Raw genomic sequence first — 23,671 nt, forward strand, 5'->3', positions numbered from 1 at the left:
CGAAACCAAAGACCTGGATGAACAACATCAACCCCACTTCACAAATAAAGGGACGGCCAGGGACAATTATGCACATGTTCGGTCTCACTCACAAAGAGAACTAAAAACAAATGAGTAACAATTCCAGACGGAACATTGGTCCCCGTCTTTCAGCAGTTTAAGATTCTTGTGCTGGCATGTGTAGTAAACTCACCGAAGAATAGAGGTGACCCTCTCCATTCATAGCGATGTAAAGACCAGTCTTGACTGATTGGATGGCCACAACTCTCAGACCCACAGGAATTAAGTTAAAAAGAGCTGAGAACAAAAAGAGACAAACTGTTTATTTCTATTTGTCGACTAGCCGCTGCTCAGTTGATTTGGTTATTTGTTGAGGGGAAGAGGCTGCTTGCAGGAATGGAAAACTTTTAGTTTGGAGAAGTTACACAACTTGAAATGTGAAAAAAACAATTTGACCATTATATTAACCACTAAATTACCACTAAACTCAGACAAGTCAATCCAGAAATGAACAAGAAATATTTAGACTTAGACTCCTTAATTTGTGAATTATAAAATGTAAAAGTAAAATATAATCATACATTTAAAAAAAAAAAAAATCATGCAATGAGAAACATAAGAGAAGTTTAATCAAGTTAATTTAGCTCATGACATTTTGATATCAGCCATTTCACAAACACAGTTGAGCTGGAAGCTGCATCAGGTCAGGCCTAATGAACCAGAGCAGGCAGTGATGCTACAGATACAGACAGATGAAAGCCTCTGGCAGAGACTTGAAAGACAATGCTGGTGTCGCTGTTCTCTTTGTTCACCACCTGCAACTATGCCGTCTTGTTTATTAAGTTTAGCTCCAATCAGCAGATTTGTGTCAAAAGAAGCAGCCATAAATGTGTTATAAAAGGAAAGAAAAAGGTAATACAAACCATTCTCATATATTGAAAAATGAATTATTGTTGGTGGTTTACTCAAGAAAAGTAATAAGTAATGCAATTGGCATCTAAATCCCTGCCTGACAGGTAAAATTAAACTTTAGTGAAAAAGACTACAAATAAAGTTATAGCTCACAACTGGAAGCCACTGCTATCTTATACCAATAGTATAAAACTATACATTTTTAAATTACAGTATGCATTTAGGTATAGATGCTCGGTAAATATCAAACTTTAAGAATATTACATAAGAAAACCATATTGAAGCAAAAGTGCAATGTTCTCCCTGATTCTGCACAATACTTAACTTTCAGGACTAATACATACTTTAATATTCATTTTCTTTTCCCAAGGATCAATAGACATGTCCCATAGACATGTAGATGTTTCAGGTAAATACCATTTCTAATCTTTGCACATTTAGTCATGTTAATACATGTTAAATATATCGTCATTTCAGCCATTTGTGAGACATAAAAAATGTAAAAACAGTTTGTCAAGCTTACTAAAACTGCAATAAAGATTATAATGGCTATATGAATCATAAGAAGAGACTGAAAATAGTCAGGATTTGGTGCAGATTGTAGTAAAAATACAGCGACAAGTCTTAAGTGGCAGGGATTTGTGATTCGTCTTTATTAGCTTTATCTGAGTCTTTTATGTGTGATTCATTTCCTCAAGAGGTTAAGAAGGCAGCTTCCATTTAGTTTAGTTCGTGCTACCTCGTTTGCTTTATTTCCTCTTTTATATTGCATTCTGTAGCTCCTGACTCTCATTATCTGCCTTCATGTTGTGGCGCTTTTCATCAGTTGTTGATGACGTGTTATGGGTTTTCGTGAATCCTGTGTTGACTCTTTGTCACAACTTGCAGCTCCGACTTCAAAAGATTTCCTTTTTTCCTATTGTGCCTTTGAGGTCTGGCTCCAAAATATTCCCCTCTGATTAGTATTGAAGTGTTAGGGAACTAAATTGAACTCAATGTAACATACCTTCATTTTTATACTGTTGTCAAACGATAAACATATTATTTTCTGTACATTTGTGTGAAGCGTCATTATAAAAGGAGCAACCTAAAAGATGACTGCAGTACGCATTTAAATTTATGCAAAAGGGAATATGGTGCAGCTATTATTGAGATGAAGATGTGTAACATTTGTTCTTGCACAGCTTTCACCAACATATATAAATATACTGTATATAATGCAGCTGATTAGACGAGCTAGCAGCCATCATTTTAACTGCTGGACTAAATGTCAGTGACGTGGATAATCCATTTCCTATACCAGCTGGATCCTGCGCAGAGTCGGCGTGGGCTGTCGCCTATACGAGCCGGCGCTGGGTGAGAGTCTGGGTCTTCCGAGCTTCTGGGAATTCTGTCTTATCTATGCACCGAGCTGTGTCGGAAATTTAAAAAACACCGAGTGAAGGTTTGCCAAAAAAAAAAAACAAGTCAAATACAATCAGGCAGATTGAAGATATCGCACCACTCAGCCAACGTGGAGATGACTCTTTGGACCAGTGTGATTACTGATTAGCATTTGATTTTTTTCTCTAAGCCTCGTTCATCAAAATATTGCAAATGCTACTTTAATCCATAAACTTTCCATCTGCAGCTCCTCCCTGAAGGCTGTGTCGGGTGCAGAGCTCCAATAATCTGGGCTGTGAAAACAAAATGGCCCGAGCAGCCACTTGTGGCTTCCAGTGGAGCAGTTGGTCTGTTCCCTGAATATGTGAAGTGTGCCAAATGGAGTCATTCAAAAATACACAATTAATATTTCATTACTTCCTTTGTAAATATATTCACTGTCAAATTTCAATCAGTGCCAACAATTAAAGGCTGTTAATCATATTGATGAGATGGAAAGATGCAGCTGGACATGTTTATTTATTTATATTTTCCTTTTAAACTGAGGGGCATGTTGTTTTCATTTTAGACGCTTCAGATTAAATAAATGTAAATTTTAAATGTTGCATCCTCTCCTACGGATCTGTTGATTTCATTCTCTCCACCTTCATCCGTTGAGTATTGCGACACTCACGTGTCACTGCTGGAGAAGACTGACAAAAGAAAGTGTGTTTTCTTTTTCTCCTTGGTCTTTTCTCTGAGGAGGATTTTTGCTGTGCCTTATATTCTTTCATTGTAAATAACACTTTGCTCTGCTTAGAAATGGCTGCACATGCTGCTCAGACATGAATGTACAGTATTAGAGAGGCACAGCGATCAATAACAAAGCAGACTGTTAAATCCCGGTGTAATCAGTGAGGAACACCGAGTATGCTTTGATCCTGGAAAAGTTGTTCAGCTACAACACATTTTGACAACTATGCTGCAGCTGCCACAATGGATTTGCTACTATAAATATATAGTATATCAATTACTGCGTATAATAAGCAGCAGAATATAAAAGAGCCTCATTCCACTCTGACTATGCACTCTTACCATTATCATATTTCAAAAAAAGAACAGATTCTCCATTGGAATAACGTGTGTGTTTTGTTTTTACTTACTGGAGTTGGTGCTGTCGTCTTTGGTCCCGTCCAGACTTCCATCTTGGCCCATCTGGAGATAGAAGCCCTGCCTGCAGAACAACCTGGTCACTATGCCCTTCAGCTGTGGTTCTAAACGCCACAAACAGAGAAGAAAAGACAGGAAGAGGGACACGTCAGGGGCGCTTAACATCACATAAAAGATACGCTGCACATTCCACAGCGCTTATATTTCAATGAGCGAGTCAAACTTAAATAGGAGAGTTGAAATATGTTCTGTCAGTTTCAACAGAAATCTGTAATTTATGTAGAATTTCATCCTCTTAACTCGGCTCCTGCACACATCCTGGAGGGCACCTTTGTGATAGAATGCCGTTTTAAAGAAGCACAATGTGACCACATGTAACCTCTCGCATCCTCAGGGATTTCTTTCGGAGACTCTAGTCAAGCACATCCAATCCATTACTGGATTCTTGGACTAATCCGTCCTTCGTGGTCATTGTTCCACTTGAATAACACTGATAAAGTATTTCTCAAGTTCTGATAGTAAAGTGCAGTTTCGTGTTTTGTATTTGGCTTCCCGATTGCCAAATGTATTGATTTACAGGTTTGATTATTTTTACTGAAACCTTTAAAAATATATATTGACAGAAGCATGTCTGTCTCCCTCTTAAACTGTTTCCTACAATACTTTAGGATTTCTTTAACACCAGTTTCACGCTATACTCTTGAATAAAAACTGGTGATTATCATATTTATTCATTAGGGGAAATAATTCATCAGAGTTTTTCTATGACTTGCACCACACACAGATGCATAAAGAATTGGTTGAATTTTAGTAAATTGTTCATTAAATCACAAAAAATCACACTGTCTTCCTCTAAAAACATCACCAGACCTGGTCAAGATGCCTTGATGCCAAATTGTAATCTATTGGTTAATTTGGATCATTTTTATGTGCAGAATTATCATTATGAAAAGGCATTTATATGAAGTAAAACTGATTCTAACACTCACAGCACACCACAGTTGTTTCAGGCAGTTTTTAGGCAGCAGAGAGAAAAAGTAGGTAAGTAGAAAAAAAACACAAACACCTTCTGCAATTTTCAGTCCTGAGTGTGCGAACTGATTTAAAAAAAAACCTTTAGACTTCATTCCTGTCAGGGTCATAACAGTGTAAAACCATGAAACACCTCTCATACCGTGAACAATCCTAACCCACTGCTGTCTATTCTACAGCTGAGGCCCTAGTATGTTAAAAAAAAATACTAATTAAAGACACAGATGGGTTGATTTTGATCAATCTGCAATCTGCAGAAGTTTGCATTATTGTGCAGTTTCCTTTTTAATCACCTAATGTGCTCTGGGCTATTTCGTGTTGCAACAATTAAACAGAGGTCCTATTTACCTCTTGCTGCTTGACTCCTGCATCTTGCAATCAAACAAGAAATGAAATGAAGTCAACAGCTGTTCAGTTCGGGAGGGATCAGGAGTAGAAATCAGACTCACTGAAATAGAGAGATTGAGAAATAGACCTGCAGAACTCATCGTCATTACCCTCATCGCTCGCTGTAGCCACACACACCCTCCCACTGGTTGGTGAGTATGGTCATTTAACGCGGCATGCAACCACACCCGGTATCCCGCCATGAAACAGGCACCGGTGACTCTGCAGTTATAATGAGGCCGGGAATCCCCCGTCAGTATGTGGCCTATGTGACAGACACAGAGTGGATCTGTGAAGGTGTGCCCGAATGCACGGAGAAATCTGAGACTGACCCAGTTTTTCACAAGCGTGATTGTGTGCAATAGAGACGAGGGGCAGGGGTGTTTTCCATCTTTGTGAAGGATCCATCTTGTGCAGCAGGGGAGAAGGGAGGAAGAGGAGCTGTGAAGCTTGAAACCAGCACTTGAACTGCACAAATTCCCAGCACGCTACTTAACATTCTGTGTGGTGCTGTCAGTAAAAATCCTCTCTCCGATTAGATAGACATCTACTGCATCCATCTTTCCATAACACTAGTAATAAATGCAAACACTCCTCATTGTAAACTGCATTCTTCTTTCCTTATTCCTATAAATACAGTATAACACTGTCTATATTCTCACATCAATATCTTTCTGACTCACACTAGTGATATTTTATGTTGCTTCATTATTTACTTTATTTAAAAAGCCCAACATTCAAATCCAAACACACCGTCTGCTACACGCAGACTGAAATCCATCACATTTCACTCTCACTATCTTCCACTGTGTGATGTATGGTCTCAGAGAGCTGCTAGAAATGCAATTTACTATCCCTTATCTTCTTCTAGAGTGTTATATCATTAAAATGACATTAATAAGAGGTTATATAGTATTTTGGGGTTGAAATTGAAGCTGGAGGCAAAGAGAATGTACCTTCAAGTCCGGATTTGCATGTATGCATTCGTCTCTGTGCTTGTTGGGAGCCAAGTACGATAAATATAAATAGAAGCAGGTGCATTTCAGTGGCGAGGTTTAATAACTGAACACATTTGATGCCTTGTGTTGTCTCAGCCGATGGGAATTTTCAAGGCCGTGCTACTGATTAAAAAGAAATATTTTTCTTAAAAGCGTGTTCAACATCTTTATTGGAACTCGTGTCTCTGAGTGCATCGAGTTGGGGCCTCCCCCGGCTTTATTATAGGCACGACGCTCACGGTCAGGGTGGTTCTCTGCTCTGATCGGCTGTTTAGTTTAGTTATGGAGGCAAAATTCATTTTTATTCACAGCTCTTGCACTGTTTCCAAAATCCCCCTTTCCCTCATTTAAAGCTGCACAAAGGAGCAGCATTTATTTTGTTTTAAGCACAAAATGTTATCAGTCTAATTATTCAATTATTACAATAATTGTTTGTTTCATATTATTTGTCCAATCAGATGGGCTGCATCCGATGAGATGTCTTCAACAGCAAGAAATGCAAAGAAAGATACAAGTAAAAAAAAGCAGATGTAAATCCACAACTGTCGTCTCCTCCATCATCTTCGAGTGTGTATTTTGTGTGTATTCATCATCTAACAGCTGTTTGCATCGCAACTCCTGCCTCCTGCATCCTTCCCGCCGTCATCCAGGTGATATTCCCACTCTTCCCAGTCTCCCCATGTCATGTCTGTTACTAGGGAAATTCCCATTCTTGTGTTGCCATAGCAACAGTCTCGTGATTCCAGACTGTTCCAGAGAAAGGGTATTCCCCTATCCACAGACAGACTCACACACACACACACACACACACACACACACACACACACACACACACACACACACACACACACACACACACACACACACACACACACACACACACGCATTGCTGCATTTTCACCAGTAAAAAACGTTCTGATTCGATCAGTCAGCCAATCAGTCTGCCAAACGGATTTGACATGTCACATTGTCTGTTAATTCGCTCCAGTCTGGGTCTAAATGCGGAGTTTAATACCGTGTAAAATGCCAGTAACGACGTCTTGTACAAGACAGGTATTTAAGACCTTTCCCTTTCACACACACACATGCAGCATCTCATCAAACAAAAGCACTTAAGTTTCAAATTTATGTGCAGCAACTGAATGCACCCATTTCATCCTCATTTAGATCAGCTTGATAAGTGATTACAGAACCGCACGGTGGAGAAAGGAGATGATTTATATGTATCTACAATACATTAAAAAAATCTTGCTTGGAATTAATTCTAATAAGACATTATAATTCAGTTCTGCACAAGCCGGCACCACATTGACTTTGCCTTTAGTTATGCATTGTCTTGGCTTTTTCTAGTCACAAAAATATTCTCCGGAGGGAAACAGTGATGTCTCCTATTGATTATGCTTATTACAATGCATCGATCAGGGAGCGAGGGAACACCCAGTCCAGACAGCCAGCTACAAGAATGTAGTAAATCAGAGGTAACTACAGATCTGCATCAAAATTCATCAGGGGCAAAGGCTTAGAAGAGAAACAATATGGCATTAGCTGTCTAATTCAGCCATTTTGCTGAGAACGATCCCATTTTCCAGCCGGGGTCACGTCCGTGTAGCAGCACGGAAACTGAGCAGCCGAGCTGTCTTCTACTTGGCCTTTGCCTTACGTTGCTCCTGGAACATGTGCAGACGACGCGGAGGTCAGCCGGGACAAACGGTCCCCAGTGCCCCCGAGATAAATGCCAGGTCACATTTTTATGCCTTGGATTCAGGTTTAAATAGCAATTATTTTTTTCATGTCAATTTCTTTTACAGTTTAGTCTGCAAATATGCTCTGGGGTGTCCTTAAAAGATCCCTTCATAAGTGTAATGGGTTTCTGCTAACGAAGGGGGGTCGCAACTTCATTTCAATGCTCTTTGGCATCTCTCAACTATTTATCTCCATAGTGAAACCCCCCTTTGGCATGTCCTCAATCTCAAGTTGCGTGAGTTAATAATCATAGTTAAGGTTATAAAGCCAGTCCCAGAACTCAAGCATTTAACCTCAATCTCTTCATTATAACCCTTAAAAACCAGAGAGAAATCTGATCTGAGTAGACAACAGTTATGTTGAAATAAACAGGTAGATTTGCTCATTTTCTTTTACATTGTTGGTCAAACAAAAACAAAAACAATGCCTCATTAGTAGCATGAAATCAAAGCCTCGTGTAAAGCAGAATACAGATACAGATCAAAAGGTTGCTACGCATCATATTCAGGCATATTATCGCCAATAAAACAGAAGCACAAATTTAATTAGCTCAATCATGATTTAGGGCAGACTGGATTTTTGACAATCTAATACATTATTATGCAAAAAAATTGTGTTTTATGTTTTGTTATTATTATTATCCGTGTTTGTGTTCATGACAAAATTAATAGCATTCCTATTTCACAAACTAACTAATAAGACAGCTCACCCCCCAGGCTGTGGGAAGCTGTAATTTCAATGTTGTTAACATATTAATTGGTAATGAAAATAACAATTTGCTGCTTCCCAGCAGACACACTCTGTGGTTTCCTCTTCCAACAAGTAGGTCTATATTTTAAAGCACTGAGTATCATTCTAACTCACAGCTCTGATGCTGCAATATGAATATGTGAAAATAACAGTGTAGCATCTGCATGTCATGAAAGAACAGACATCAGAACACACTCCCCACCGTAGAGAGGCGAAGTCAGATCCCAGTCTTCTTGTCGGCGTGACACACACCTCAGAGGGAGCTACTGAGAAGGTTATTTATTGTCTCTTCTTATTTTTTTACTCCGGCACCTCGCCGTCTATATTACATCTGTTTCAGGATATTGATTAAACAAATGCATTCTAGGACCAGAAAGTGGTGTATAAATCTTTCATCTGACTTAAAGCCCCGTCTGATAGATATATCACAGCTTCAGCGAGCGCATGTGATGTCAGGATACCTCCCTCAGCCGATGTTGTGACTGGAGAATTTTCTTAAAGCTTCATTTTATGTTCGATTTGATTCTAACGCAGAGCAATATGTTGGGCGGCAGTGACCGTGCTTTCATTTGGCCATAAGATCTTATGTCACAAGTTATCCTAGGATAAAGAATATAAGCAGCTATTGTTTAAAGATACATATTCTGACACCAGTGAGCACAGATGTCTGATTAGTAATGATGGAAATGTACAAATCTGCGGACAAAAATGACTTTTTGTCACATCTGAAGCAGGCTGAGTCATGTTTTTTAGAGAAAAATACAACTGTGTATCTGTATTAGACGAACTGCTGACAAAAGTGTCAAAATTTTGACAAGCGCGTCTTTGACAGAGTTATGAACGCTTCAGATCAGTTTGAGTTGGGTGTGTGAATCTCTCCTTCACTAAACCTCTGGAAGACAGTAGGGGATGCTGGCAAATCTCTCTCTCTTTCTCTCTCTCTCTCTCACACACACGCACACACACACACACACGCACACACACACACTCACACACACACACACACACACACACGGTGCAGAGATTGTGGATGTTGCCAAGCTTCCACCAGCAGCTCTCACAGCTGTGAACACAGACGAAGGAGAGCTGGAAGGAGGTGAAGGGAAAAAAGGGTGGAGAGGAAAAAGGAGAGAAAAAAGGGTAAAATGAAGGTGGAACGAGGGATGAAAAGATCTGAGGTTGGAAGGGAGGATTTGGTGGAGATGGGGAAGGTGATCAGGCATGGAGCAGGAGTTGGAAGGTGACAAAAATACAGAGAAAGTGTGGGAGACGGGTGGAAAGCTGAGGAAGCCGACATCTGCTCTAAAAAGGATGGGAAAAGATAGAGGGAGGGAAAGACCTGAGGTGGGAAGGGGATTAGAATGGAGGGAAGGGAGAATAGCACTTTGAAGAGATGTGGAAAAGAAGGAGGAGGAGAAAGGGGGTAAAGTGGCAAAAGGGGGAACGGGAAGAGAAGGATGGAACAGAATTTGAGAAGAACTGAAGCTAAATAGGACAGGAAGACGGGGGGAGGCCAGAAGACAGAGGAAGGTGACGGAGGGATGGAACAGAGAGGATGCCAAAATCTTGATAAAATGTGGAATGGTGCTGAAAAAAGAAAAGAAGAATCAGATAAAACTGAAAAATATATTAAAAAACGACAGAGTCCAGTACAAAACAGGCAGATATGTGGGAGGGGGTGAGTCGAGGGGAAGAGGGTCGTATGTGGATGGAGTGATGAGAATCTGGAATCTGATATCCCAGAAATTCCCGTCACCAGACCAAACCGGTGGAAACCAACAACATGACTCCTCACGTCCCCCTACCCTCCATCGCTCCCGTCATCCTTCATCCTCCCCCTACTCTCATTTCCTGCTGTCATCTCCCCTTCTTTTTTTATCCCCCTCCCTTCCATACACCATCACCTGCTGGTATCAACCACAATCAATTGATTACAACATCACTTATCTCTGCCGTTGAAGGCTTCCTAAAGCACACCGCCACCACGTTCTCATCAATCTGTATTCACTTCGGCTGTATATGTAATCATTTCCCAAAGCCTTGACGGCAATCTGTCCTGCGATTTAACATTAATTCGGCCTGAAGAGGGACTTGAGGTCTGAATAGTGGGAAATTTGACTCAGACATTTTCTTTTTTTCCTCCAGGAGATGAAAAAACTGCTTGTGGTTGACATTCCAGGAGAATAAATGAAAAGGGTGCCCTTTCAAAATAAGAGACGAGGTTAATGTGTTATTGTCGTGTTTGGGTTTAGATAATCTTCCTGCATTTGGGCAAAGACTGAGATGAATTATGAGCTTAAAAATCAGAGCTAGAGATCCACAGAGAGGCGCACACATGGGGAACACCAGACAGACTAATCTGCGGCTTCAATAATGGATGTACCTGGAAACTACTGGACCATGGGACACTACATGACAGTGCGTGTGTGCGTGTGCACCACCTAGGGCGTGAATGCCAAACTATATTGGCCGTGCGTAAAAGTGATGCGTTTTTCTGCGTGGAGGACGCAGAAAATCAATCAATAGATTGGGGTGCATGCCTGTGCATGCCTGTGCGTGCATGTGAGCCCCCCCCGCCCCCCCCTCTTTTTTTTTTTTTTTTTTTCTCCCACACCTTGTCTCCTTAGCCTCCTCTTCTTCAGGCCGAATATCCGGACTTTGGAGAAGATGTCGACCAGGTTCCCGTTGCAGAGTCCCTGCTTCTTGCCGGGGCTCTTCCGCCGCCGGTGCGCCGTCGGGCGGTGGGCGTGTTGCTCTCTGGCCTGTCGCTTCTGCCGGATCAGACCGCTGGCGATGGCCGCTGCCATGTCTCCGGCTCCGGGGCGTCCTCGTCCGCGTCCCCGGTCCTGGCGTCCACCGGCGCGGACGCAGCGCAGACACTAATCAGACGCGCTCCAGCCTCCGCGCTTTCTCCAGCTACGACAGCCCCATGCTTCACCCACAACACGGTAAAGTCCCCCCCTAAAAGAATATACACACTACGTTTTGCTTATCTTTCCTACCGTTTTTTTTCTCCTTCAGGCCATATATTTGTGGTACCTGTCCGTCACGTCTCACCGGTCTGTCTGTCACAGAAACAGCTGTCACTGAGCGGCTCCGCCAGCCCGGTTTCCCGGACCAACTCTGTCACTTTTTGTTCCCATGGTCAACAGGCGAGGCACAATGAAAATATCTTTAAAAAAAATAACATTGAAAAAGGAGGGAGGTGTAATGACTCAGAAGGCAGTTATGTCCTCGTCTCCGAGAAGGTCCGTTTGTATTCCTGACTGGAGCGGGAGCAGCTCCAGCTGCGTCAAGCTCGCCACAGTTAGTCACGGCTCCACCGGAAACCGCGCTGCCGGATTTTCAAAGTTGACGTTTTTCCTCCTTTTTTTTTCTTCTCCATGTTCAAGTTTTTGGAAAAGAAATTCCCCGACAATCTTACGTTATCTAAAAAATATAATTATTTGTAGCCCTACTTGCCTCTACGGAGTCCCTCTGGTGACATTTGAAAAAAATAAAATAACGCGTGACCACGCATTAATATCTCGTGGCCACGAGTTAATATCTCGTGGCCACGAGATAATCAATGCGTGGCCACGAGATAATCAATGCGTGGCCACGCAGTTATTAATGCCTGGCCACGCATTATGTATCTCGTGCCCACGCATTATTTTACTCGTGGATGGCATTATAACCTACTGTCTGGACTTCGTGGATGCAACTTCCTTGGTGGGATGGTTATTCATCATTAATAACGGTAATTATAGTCTATTTATATTAAAGAGAAAGAGTATTGTCATGGCGAGTGTAGTAATAACATGTGACATTTAAAAAAATAATAATAATGCGCGGCCACGCATTAATAACACATGGCCACGCATTAATAAATCGTGGCCACGCATTAATAACTCGTGGCCACGCATTAATAACACATGGCCACGCATTAATTATCTCGTGGCCACGCATTGATTAACTCGTGGCATTATTTTTTTTTTTTTTTCAAATGTCACCAGTGGGGCTCCGTATGCCTCATTTGCATTTAGAATATAATTCATATTAAAGGGGACCTATTATGGCATCTACTAACCATTTTAAACAGGCCTTGAATGTCTTAAAAACAAGCTTTTGATTGTTTTTGCTAAATAAATTAGAAATTCAGCCTCTGAGCCATGTCTTTATCTTCCCATTCTCTAACCTCATTATCTATGCAGGATTCTGAGTGGGCGGGAAGGCTATGATAATGAGACACTGTGCTGATTGGCTGACGAAATGACGCGATACACAACTACGAAAAAATGGCGAAAGCTCCGGCCGGCGGAGTTAGTTGTGGGCGTGGTTTCACGCATCGGAGGCCAACCAAGCATTTTGGTTACGTAACGAAAGTGTGCAGAATCTGAACGGCTCGTAGAAGCCACATCACACTAGATGGCTGATCCGGGTGGCTGTACAGACACTGCAGAATTTGGTTGCTTTCCTCCTTTTCTGAGTTGGCAGGCTGAGGGGAGACGACTTTATATATGTTAAAGCAAGAAAAAACGTGTTTTTCATAATAGGTCCCCTTTAACCATAAAGTTTGTCAATGGTTTTGAACCATTGTGCCGTGTGCCATGGGAGGTTGCCAGGTGTGCCATGCAATTAGTAAATTTCACTTGATAGATCCAAAAATAGGCCCTGCGATAGACTGGCGACCTGTCCAGGGTGTTCCCCTGCCTCTCGCCTGTTATTAGCTGGCATAGGCTCCAGCAGACCCCCATGACCCTGCAATGGATAAAGCGGGTATAGATAATGGATGGATGGACATCCAAAAATAATAATCTTTGGATGTTATTGTTTAGAGATTGAGCCTAAAATGTGGTGACAAAAAGAGTAATGGCCTACTCTGCCATGTCATTTGGTGGCATTAGGTCGCACCGTAATGACCTTAACAATTTAATAGGACACGGTGACTAAATGCATTTTTGGGTGATGGTTTGCCGCATGGTTTGTTCCATGCTAAAATGGTTTCCACGGCTTGAGAAGAGTGGAAAAACACTGCTCAATTTGACCGTGTGATTGACTGGCAAAGGGCATACTCAAAAGGAGTGCAACGATCTATCGATTTACATTAAAATATAGATTTAATGAGGTCTTTACATTAGTATGAAAGAGTATGAATATGTATGAATAAGTATGAATGCATGTTATCAAGAAGCCTTTTGAAATGTATTTTTATGAAAAGAAAAAAAAGATAATTTCTGGGTTCATCTACACAGATAAATGAACCCAGAAATGATATTTTATTACTTTCTGCAGTTTGATATGCATGGATTGTGTTCAGTCAATAACTGTGTCATACGGGGCTGCTAGCTCCTGATTTGTATCATCATTTTATCAAGATGGATTTTTGTGATGTTAACAAACATCAAATTGTCATCCAGTTCATCGATCTAACAATGTACCATGATTAAACTTGTGATTTACATCCCTCGTGCCCCACCTCTCACCCACTAACAGTTGGGATTGGCTCCAGCAATTCTGTCACCCTATTTCAGAGGGGTTACAGACTAGACTGGCTGGGTTGGAAGTTTCATAAGCATATTTTGAGTGTACGTAAACGATTATTTTATTTTGAAAGGACAAACCGGATGCTCATGTATTTTCTGGTTGTGGAAGTCTGATGCCACACAACTGCTGGACCCACGCGCCGCGCGAGCAGTCACACACGCTCCGAAAATCAACTGGTTATCTCCATCCCTGGTGAGCGAAGGGGGGAGTGTGGGGGCCCGGGGCCAAGGTGGAAACCGGCACAAATACTGATTTTATATGAAAACACAACGTTCTCACAGAAAAGTTGTTGTTTATTAATTTTGCTTTAAATTAGACGAATTCTTTATATGCGCTGATAATCTAAGGTGTATTTGTGAAACTGCCACAGCTGTTATTATGACTATTATGATTATTATTTTCGCATTCTGACCTCCATAGAATATGCTAATACTTATAAAGGGCCAAAAATGATACTTGGGTCTGATTTTTGGACTTTGCCATTTCAATAAAAGATATAAAACAATTAAATAAACCTATTCTGGTTCTGAATGACCTAGCAGAGATACTGAATGACTCAGGAATGTCATATGTCCTTAACATGACCAAAATATGAAACACAAAATACAACCAAGGGATGAAAAAAAATCAATAAATATGAATTATACAAAAAATTTAATTAATGACATTGGCCACCAAGTGGTTAAAAATCTTGGAAAAAACATTTTAAAGCCATGCACATGGAGACAAAAAAAACCCAAATCTTTTAATCACAGTATGTGGTGATTTCCTTAGCTTCAAGGGACCTTTGTGGTTTGGGGCCTGCTGTTTCATAATCCATCTACAAAGGCAGTGCAGACAGTGGAGTAGGCTTCCTTCATTACCTCACCTTACACATTTTCACTGTCTGTATTCAGCTCAGGGAGGACTGTCTGCATAAGTGGTTTAAAAATGCAAGAAGTTGGCTCGATTCATGGGCTGACTAGCTGCAGAGCGGCCTCATGTCTAATTTGCCGACAGCGTGTGCTTCCATCATTTGGGTTAAGGGTTCCAGCTGTGAAATCATGACTGTATAAACCATTCTGACATTTCCTATATCATGTAAAGGCATGTTGTGTTGTATCAGGTGTTACTCTGCTGTGATAGCAATCAAATCTCATGATTGATATTCATAATATTTGAAATGCAGTACTGTTAAGACACCATCAGAATGTTTCACAAATGTTATTGCATATTCTGCATGTCAGCTGTTATTATGAAAAGTGGCGCTCTGAGTCAAATTACTCCGAAATTTTATAAATCAGCATGAACTGGTCTTTTGCAACATGTAGGTCAGCCATCTCTCTTGAAAACCAAGCTGTTCTTGGACCCAGATGATTACAAGTTGTTTTCTTTTTCTTCTAGAAAAATAAATGGTCCCAAACCCTTCACTAATCTATCTGTCCTTTCAATAAATAATGGAACCTAGAGCTCCATGCGGGACTGAAATTCCCTCTTATCAGGAAGAAACACATTTCATCAAGTGATGCCCTAAAGCTTCTTTTAGTAAGAAGGTATAGCTTGACCTTGTCATTTGCACAAAAAGCACCATTGCTATAAAATTCATGCCGTCAAGGGGATGAACAATTGTTGCTAGTCCCAAATGTGAAAAGACGAAATATGGCATATGAGCTCCCTCACATACTGTAGGGGGATTGTCATCATATATCCCAGTTCCCATGGGGTAACGTCAATACAAATTAAGTTGTCTGCAGTGGTGAATCATTAATCTTGTATGAGGAAACTATATACTGAAATAAAAGCATTTATCAAATAACTATAGTGTAATGTGTTGCGTGTATTTTTTACTTGCATTTGTCTTCTGTAATTTCTTTGTTAGAAAACTATGAAGGGAAACATGAAAGTGCAAATAATTCTTAGGTGCCCTAGCCAATGTTGTGTGGATGCAAAGGCTTGGGGGCATTTGGAGAAGCAGATATGATTGAACAGATATTGGATATGGGGCTTCACGGATGCAGAAGCACTTCAGCTGATTGTTGTTCAGCACCTTGGACAGCGAACAGCATCTCTATCAAGAATGATTCTTTCTGGTGTGTTTTATTCTCCCCCTAAAGTACCACAGAAACATGATGTGTGTATGTTCTCATTCCCACTAGGTGGCAGCAGAGTATGTCCTAAGAGAAGGAACATAGTTAAGAGGACGTAATGGTAAAAAAAAGTATTTATTTTCTGTAATGCAATTAAAAAAACAAAAATGTCATACATTCTGGATTCATTACAAATCAACTGAAATATTGCAAGCCTTTTATTATTCTAATATTGCTCATTATGGCTTACAGTTTAAGATTAAGATTCCCAGAATATCTCAATATTTTGAGATAGGATATTTTAGTTTTCTTAAGCTGTAAGCCATGCTCAGCAATATTAAAATAATAAAAGGCTTGCAATATGTCAGTTGATTTGTAATGAATCCAGAATGTATGACATTGTTGCATTACAGAAAATAAAGGACTTTATCACAATATTCTAATTTTCTGAGACAGTCCTGAATTTTGTACATGGTGAGTAATACTGAGATAAAAGCTTCAATGATTCTAATAACAAATCAATGCTATAAAAATCAAATTAAGTTCTGCAAGTAGCATGCATTTTTTTCATTAAAACTAAAAAGATATTAATTAATGGTGTGTTTTTAGCATTGTGTGTGTGTGCATGTATGTGTGTGTGTGTGTGTGTGTGTGTGTGTGTGTGTGTGTGTGTGTGTGTGTGTATGTATATATATATATATATATATATATATATATATATATATATATATATATATATATATATATATATATATATATATATATATATATATATATATATATATATATATATATATATATATATATTATACTATATATCATACTATATATCATAGTTCAAAACTGATATACAAAACAACAGTAGCAAAATGTCCTCCCGCATCTTTTGTTCTGTTTCAATGGAAAAAAGTCCAGATTCATCAAGATTGAAGTGTTTTCATTCCTTCTTTCTACTGAAGCCAAAACATCTGACTGTATCTCTCTTTTTCTGTTTTTCCCCCCAAACAGCACACACAATATATCTGCTTGTTGGAGCATCCTTGTGTGCGTGCGAGGAGGGGGAAGTGTACACATTTTTATCCAGGTCAGTCCAACTGAAGGAGTTATGAATAAATCAAAGCTGCATTTACATTAAAATTCATCTCTTTGGCTCCTTTTTAGAGCACCCCAGAAAGGCGACACAGAGCTCCTAAACTTCAAAAGAAAATTTTGCTCCCCCTCTATCCTCCCATCCACCCCCTCAAACAGAAATCTCTGGGCAACCCATATTTTATGCTTCAGGGAACATGATTTGAAGGAAAACACACTGAAGTGTAGAAACCACAAGAGCACACTCACAAAATACTGAAATATGCAACACTGCACAAGTGATAAAAGGAATGCTTGTATTACCCCGACAACAGTCCCTCATGCTATTCTATTGTATGTTTGAAGATTGTCTTCATGTCTGGCTTGTTTGGGTCTGTACAGAGGCAACAGCATCCTCTACAGACACTGCAAGGGAACAGCACACTCCCTTAACTTTTCTCACAACTCCACATCTTTCAACCATTGGTATAAGAAAAAGAAAATAAGAGTTTTATTAATGTAATTTTAGTTTATATTTCCTTTTTTCAAGCTTAAAAAATGACAAAAAAAAACATCTTGCATTTTAAGTGCGCTTTAAAGGTGCAAACAGATGGGTCTTGTGTGGCTTCAGCATTACGGATCCCAAATGTGGCCTAAATGTACAGGAACCATAAGTGATACAAGTGGACCGAGTGGGCATGGGTGAAGACGGTCAGAAATTGTGCTATAGTATTCGTAAAATATTTTATTTTACAAATATACAAATATACTCTCAGAGACATCCGCACAAGCAGGACTTAACATCCATGAGGGAAAAACTAAAAACATGAGGATAAACACAACCAGCACACAACCAATCTCGCTAGGTGACACAATGTTAGAGGATGTAGAGTCCTTTACCTACCTGGGGAGTATCATCAGCAGTCAGGGTGGTACATATGCGGATGTGAAAGCTAGGATAGGTAAGGCAAGAACATAATTTCTACTCCTCAACAACATCTGGCGCTCTAGAGAGATACGGGAAGCAACAAAAATCAGAATATTTAACTCCAATGTTAAATCCGTCTTGCTCTATGGGGCAGAGACATGGAGAACTACTAAGCTTACAATAAACAAACTGCAAACCTTCACAAACAAATGCCTCAGAAGAATCCTGAAAATCTACTGGCCGGACAAGATCAGTAACAACGACCTCTGGATGAAGACACAACAACTCCCAGCAGCAGACGAAATTGGACGAAGAAGATGGAGATGGATCGGGCACTCGCTACGCAAACCAGAATCTAACACCACCAGACAGGCTCTGACCTGGAACCCTCAGGGTAAGAAAAGTTGAGGCCGGCCTAAAAACATTTGGCGGCGGGATCTCCAGGCAGACACCAAGAGACTGGGATGCACCTGGTCGCAGATAGAAAAGAACGCCAGTGACCGTGTACTCTGGAGGTCCCTTGTCGACGGCCTATACCCCAGCAGGGGTGTAAGGCGTAAGTAAGTAAGTAATTCGTAAAATACACCCCGCAATTGAAAATGAACTGTTTGGGTCCCACCCAGAGACATACACAACATGGAAACTGCAGGCAAACTGAGTAGAGATCCATAATTTAAGCCCACTTTAACCCATATGGGGCCTACAAATAGTTATTTGTGATTAGTGGTTGTTTAAAGTGCCAGATGTAATAATAAAAAGTGATAATTACATTTTGGTGGCTAAAGGAACCTGATAAACAACTAGCACTAAGCCAGTTTTGCAGTTACGTGTAATCTTTTTCCCTTTTCATATTCTGTACATGTAACGGTATAGTTATGCAAAGACTTTGTTAAATATGACAAAAACGATGTAGTTTTCCATGAAGTTCAATCTACTTGACACATTTGTTACATTGAAGTAAGTAAGAAGCAATGAAAAGAAAGACGCCAATATCTAATTCAAAATAAAAGCTTTACCATTTACTTGTAGTAGTAGAAAATAGTCAGAAGAGGGCCAGCTAGCTGTATGTGAGAGAAGACAACATGTTTGCAATGCTGATAGCAGCTCAAAACCAAAACAGTTAATCGTTAGTTCAGTATACAGATGTCATATAAAGCAAGTTTGGAGTTCACCTGTTCTCCAGACTGCTCAAATATGCTGCTGGTGTGACAAAAGTATAGTGTCCCAATTCATATGGCATATCCTGCTTAAATATGCAATAGACAAAACCATAAGCATTGATTTACTAAGGGCTTGTCTCTGACATTTTAAACTCTTTACTCTCAATCAAAGAGAAAGAAGTGCAGAGAATGTGCTGCACTTTGGAACAAGACTATCATTTCAACATATTTTTGTGTACAGTACTTGAGTGCTCCTTTTGGGCAACTTCTTTGCAGTTTTTAAATCATAAACTGCTCAAGGGAAGTTTTATGACCATAATAAGCCAAGATATTTTTATTTATTTATTTTAAAAAGAAGAGCATTTCTCTAACTAAAGCATGGAGGTTCATTCTTGCTTTTAGCTGCATCCACCAGTTCGGGAAACTGGTAGGAGAAGAAATGAATATTACTAAATTCTGGGAGCAAACTTCAAAGTAAAAAAAATAATTTAATTTAAAATAAAAGCTTTAGATGTAACGGCTTCTTGTTATTGGAATTTTCTGATCTACAACTCCACCAAAGAATTGTGGCTAAACCTTAAAAGTAAGGCCTTTGCAGGAAGACTAGGTGCAAGTCACCCCCAAATAAGAATCAAAACAGTGTTAAAAGTGTACAAAAAGGCTTTACATGTGCTAGGATGACAAAGTTTTGTTTTGGAATGTTTTTCCTCTACGTTTGAACTGCAGAAGATGAGCATAAAAAGATGTACGCCTCATGGAAATCCGGTTATGCCTAATCTGATGTGATGTGCTCAAGCTTTTGCATGTTATAGTGTTTTTTCAAATGCACTTTTTTTCTGAAACTATTCACCAAAGTCTCATTATATGATGACACACTACAGAAAATGCTGCATTTAATTTTCTACAGGAACCCCGAGGGTCGCTTTCAAAAACAGTAATAGAGGCAACTTAAAATGTCTGTAAAAATGATGGTTAAACTGATGTTCAGGTCATGAAAAGACGGCTTTAATCCAATTTGTTTGTGCAAATTACAAAAAATCCCTGCAACTCTATACAACTCTGACAAAATACATTTTATCGGTGGGTTTCCAAATGTTCTCTTGAATAAATCATCAAACAACATCCCTGTAGGTGGCGCTCTTCTCTAAGCCTGGTGAGTCATGCAGACTTGGCAGCTTGTGATAAATAATGTCTCCCTGTTCGGCTCTGATCAAAGCTACCCCTAAATATTACATAAATGTGCTATAACTGCTTGAATCTTTATGGATTTAAAGAGAAGAGTGCAACTTGTGGATGGTGAAGGAGGGGAAGGAGATGGAGGCAGGGAGGAACAGATGTGGGTGGGTGTTCCCCAGGCAGGAGTGTGAGGATAGCCACTCTGAAGTGAGCAGGATGAGTCATAACTCACGCTCAGGCGCCCGCCCGCCCGCCCACAAGCACGCACACACACACACACACACACACACACTTTGCGCAGGCACAGACGTGGGGAAGTCCACTGTTACCTTGGTAACGGGTGATTAGTGACGCAGGTGGGTCTCCGAACGGAGCGGGTGAACACCTGCTGAATGCTGAGATGATACTGCACACACACATCTGGCTTCACTTCCATAAATGATGGCTCTGCTCTGACTGTTTGTTTGTGTGTAACACACACAAACAATCACACAAACACACACATAACTTCATAAAGTAAAATGACTTATGTGACAACCTTTCCTCTCATATCCCCTTTTCTAAATGTCTGCCCTCCCCTGTCTCCTTCCTTCCTCGTCTCCATTCCTCTGAGTTTATTTTCTTGCCTCTCCTCCCCTCCTCCCCAGTTGCACTCTCCCTTTTTTGCCTTTCATTTCATCTCCTCTTCTTCTTTCCTTTTTTCATCTATCTCATCCATCTATCTTTGTAGCATCACCAACTCAGCGGGGAGGAGGGGAGAGGGAATGGAGGGACTAAATTATTCATCATTCTCACCCCCCACACCTTACTCCTTTCTACCATCTCGCTCTTTCTGCTCCCTCTTGTGTCTTGACTACTCCTCCTCTGTTTCTGCATGTTTTACCTATTCTTTCTTGTTTCATTTCATCTCAGTTCAGCAAAGCCATTGTTGAAAACTTTTATATGCAGCAGATATCAGAGAAGCGTGAGCCGGGGGACTAAAATAACTGTAGATGAGCCAGAAAACAAAGTTATGCATGCTAATACCAATGCACAATTGTTTTATTCCCTCCAATTAGAGCTGATATGTCTTTTTCTTTTTTAAGGTGAGGCTAATTGTTACATAAAAGTACCACAAGTAGAGTAATAAAACTAACATTCTTACAGGAAGATATTCACTACTGAGATCTGTCTGTTTTAAGAATAAAATCTGCACCATGGAAGCTTGTTTGTTTGTTCAGGTCGACTTCAAGGTGCGAAAAAGGTCGATACTTGTTGAAACAGAGGAGTAAATTAGTAAATTATGGTTAAAAACTAATCTAAGCTTTCTTTATTCAGCAACAGTTTTAGCCTTGATTTACTTGTGTTATTTTAATGTTTGGATTTTTGTCCGACATCAGGTGAAATGGTATCGAGCAATAAATATACTGTATGCATAGTTGGGGGTCTTTAAATCCCCTTGTTTCTCTTTCAATCTTCTTGTTTTCTTATATTTCTTTTACACTTTCCCGCATTTGGATCTCATTTCACTACAATCTTTCACTTTTTCTTACTTTTAGGCTTTTGTCATTATTTTGGCTCTTACTTGCCCTATTTTAGTTCAAAAATCCCTTTCTTTGTGTTTGTTTTATAAACTTTATTTCCAGACACTGGGTCCAGAGTACAGAACGAGATACAAAGACACAGACATTAAAAACAAAGAGAAAGAGATTCACTTGTGCCGTTCAAATTAGTTAAAAACATACAAACATTTCCTCCAGTGTTTCCAGAAACAGGAGGAGAACCTTGTATTGCTCTGTGTAGTCTCTGTTAAGGCCATAATTAAAGCATTCTTTGACTCCTTCGTCTACACATAAATCTAGACATAAAATTCCTCAGTACAGCATGGAAACATTTCACTTGCACTTGTCCATCTAGGGAGTTTTAGAAAAATTCTAAAAGCATTGTTGTATGCCACCTGTAGTTTTTTCATTTTAGCACTGTTTATACCCTCTTGAGGGTCTACTGATTTATTTCACATTTCCAGCTGCATTTATGCTGCGTTCATTGTAAGATCATCAGTGGACTGGGACTGATATGCATGATAACACCTAACATTATTACACTACAGAACAGCGGGCATATTTTAATCCATATGCAACAAACAGAAGACAAACAGTTGGGATTGAAAACTGTAAACTGGTGGAAATGTGACTTCCTGTGGGATTACAATTGTTCTTTTCTTGATTGTTATAGCTAATTTTCATTAAATGCAGCACAAGAGCATGTTTTCATCTTTTATTTGTACCTTCAGTGTTTTATTTGGCTGCTTGTTCTTTTGTTTTGTTTCACTTGACTGAACCTCGTCTCTTGTGTTCTGTGTCCTTTAATTTAAACTCCTTTAATCTGAACAGCCTGTTGGATGAAAAGCAACAAGTAGATGTTGTCCTCCCTCGCCTCAGACAGACTCACGGACGCTGGCAGCTCGCACCCTCCCACATATGCCAGGGTGTGGAAAATGTTTAATATTGCTGTAATATCCCTCTGTTCTCACACACTTGAACACCAAATGTGTGATATGAATCTAAAAAATATTAGATGGACGTCTTGTTAGATAAATATGCAATTTTACTATTTTGTGAAATCACATATTCATGGAATTTGTCGCATGGGTTCATTGAACACATAAAAATGATGATCTTATTTTTCAAATTGCAGTCTTTTTGATTCCCATTTTTATCTCTTTGTCATTATTTGAGTGAAAACCCAAAGAAATTAAATTATAGTTTCTCTTTTCTCTTTTCTTTCTCTTCCCACCTGAGCAAAGACTGATGCGATCCAGTTTGCCAAACCATCCTTGAACCCCATTTGATCCAATTTTTCAAAAGCCTTTTATCTGATTGAGGCTGACTTAAAGAAAATTACAGCCTGTCAAATTAATGTCAGGCCTTCAGTTGTGCATCTGTGGTAAATGACACTACAATCAGGTCTGCTGCATGTGACACTAGCAGGCAAATCAAAAAAATCTCACACAAGCGACTGCCTTTGAAGGCATAACCTTCAACTGGCGGGCTATAAAGGGCAGTTTTCATGCTCTTGTACTCTTCTCACCACAGACGAGACAAACTGCAGGGTTTTACACTCGTTAGATCATGTTAGATCCTTCAGCTATGGTGTTATAACATGAATAAAAGCTCCTCTCTTTCAGAATAGATGGATAGAAATGAATGCCAGTATCCAGAATCTGAAAATAGCATCCCTCTGAACCAGCTATTCATTGTTTCTTAGCTTTTATTTTGTGACTCAAAATGTGTTTCTTCACAGAAACGAAAGCTGCCATTCCTCTGTTTCACATTTATAAATAACAGGAACAACACACTTGTTTTATTCATTTCAGTGACTCCATACCTAACAGATAAGGATGTTTCATTTGGA

The 23,671-nt window shown here is 39.8% G+C and overlaps 1 protein-coding gene across 2 annotated transcripts in view; it reads right to left on the minus strand.

Moving 5' to 3' along the window:
• The window catches only part of LOC133424915 (fibroblast growth factor 14-like), a 53,819-nt gene that overhangs the window by 18,063 nt on the left and 12,085 nt on the right, over positions 1–23,671 (minus strand). Inside the window, exons 1-3 of one of the 2 annotated variants that reach the window (XM_061715498.1) lie at positions 10,969–11,611; positions 3,438–3,548; positions 194–297 (exon numbers count right to left, since the gene is read on the minus strand). In XM_061715498.1, coding sequence (XP_061571482.1) covers positions 194–297; positions 3,438–3,548; positions 10,969–11,161 — 408 coding nt within the window. In that variant the 5' untranslated portion in view covers positions 11,162–11,611. Of the gene's footprint in view, positions 1–193; positions 298–3,437; positions 3,549–10,968; positions 11,612–23,671 lie in introns of those variants that run through there. The other variant, XM_061715497.1, reaches the window with a different exon arrangement.

Source organism: Cololabis saira, chromosome 24 (assembly GCF_033807715.1).
Source record: "Cololabis saira isolate AMF1-May2022 chromosome 24, fColSai1.1, whole genome shotgun sequence".
NCBI classification, from domain to species: domain Eukaryota; kingdom Metazoa; phylum Chordata; class Actinopteri; order Beloniformes; family Belonidae; genus Cololabis; species Cololabis saira.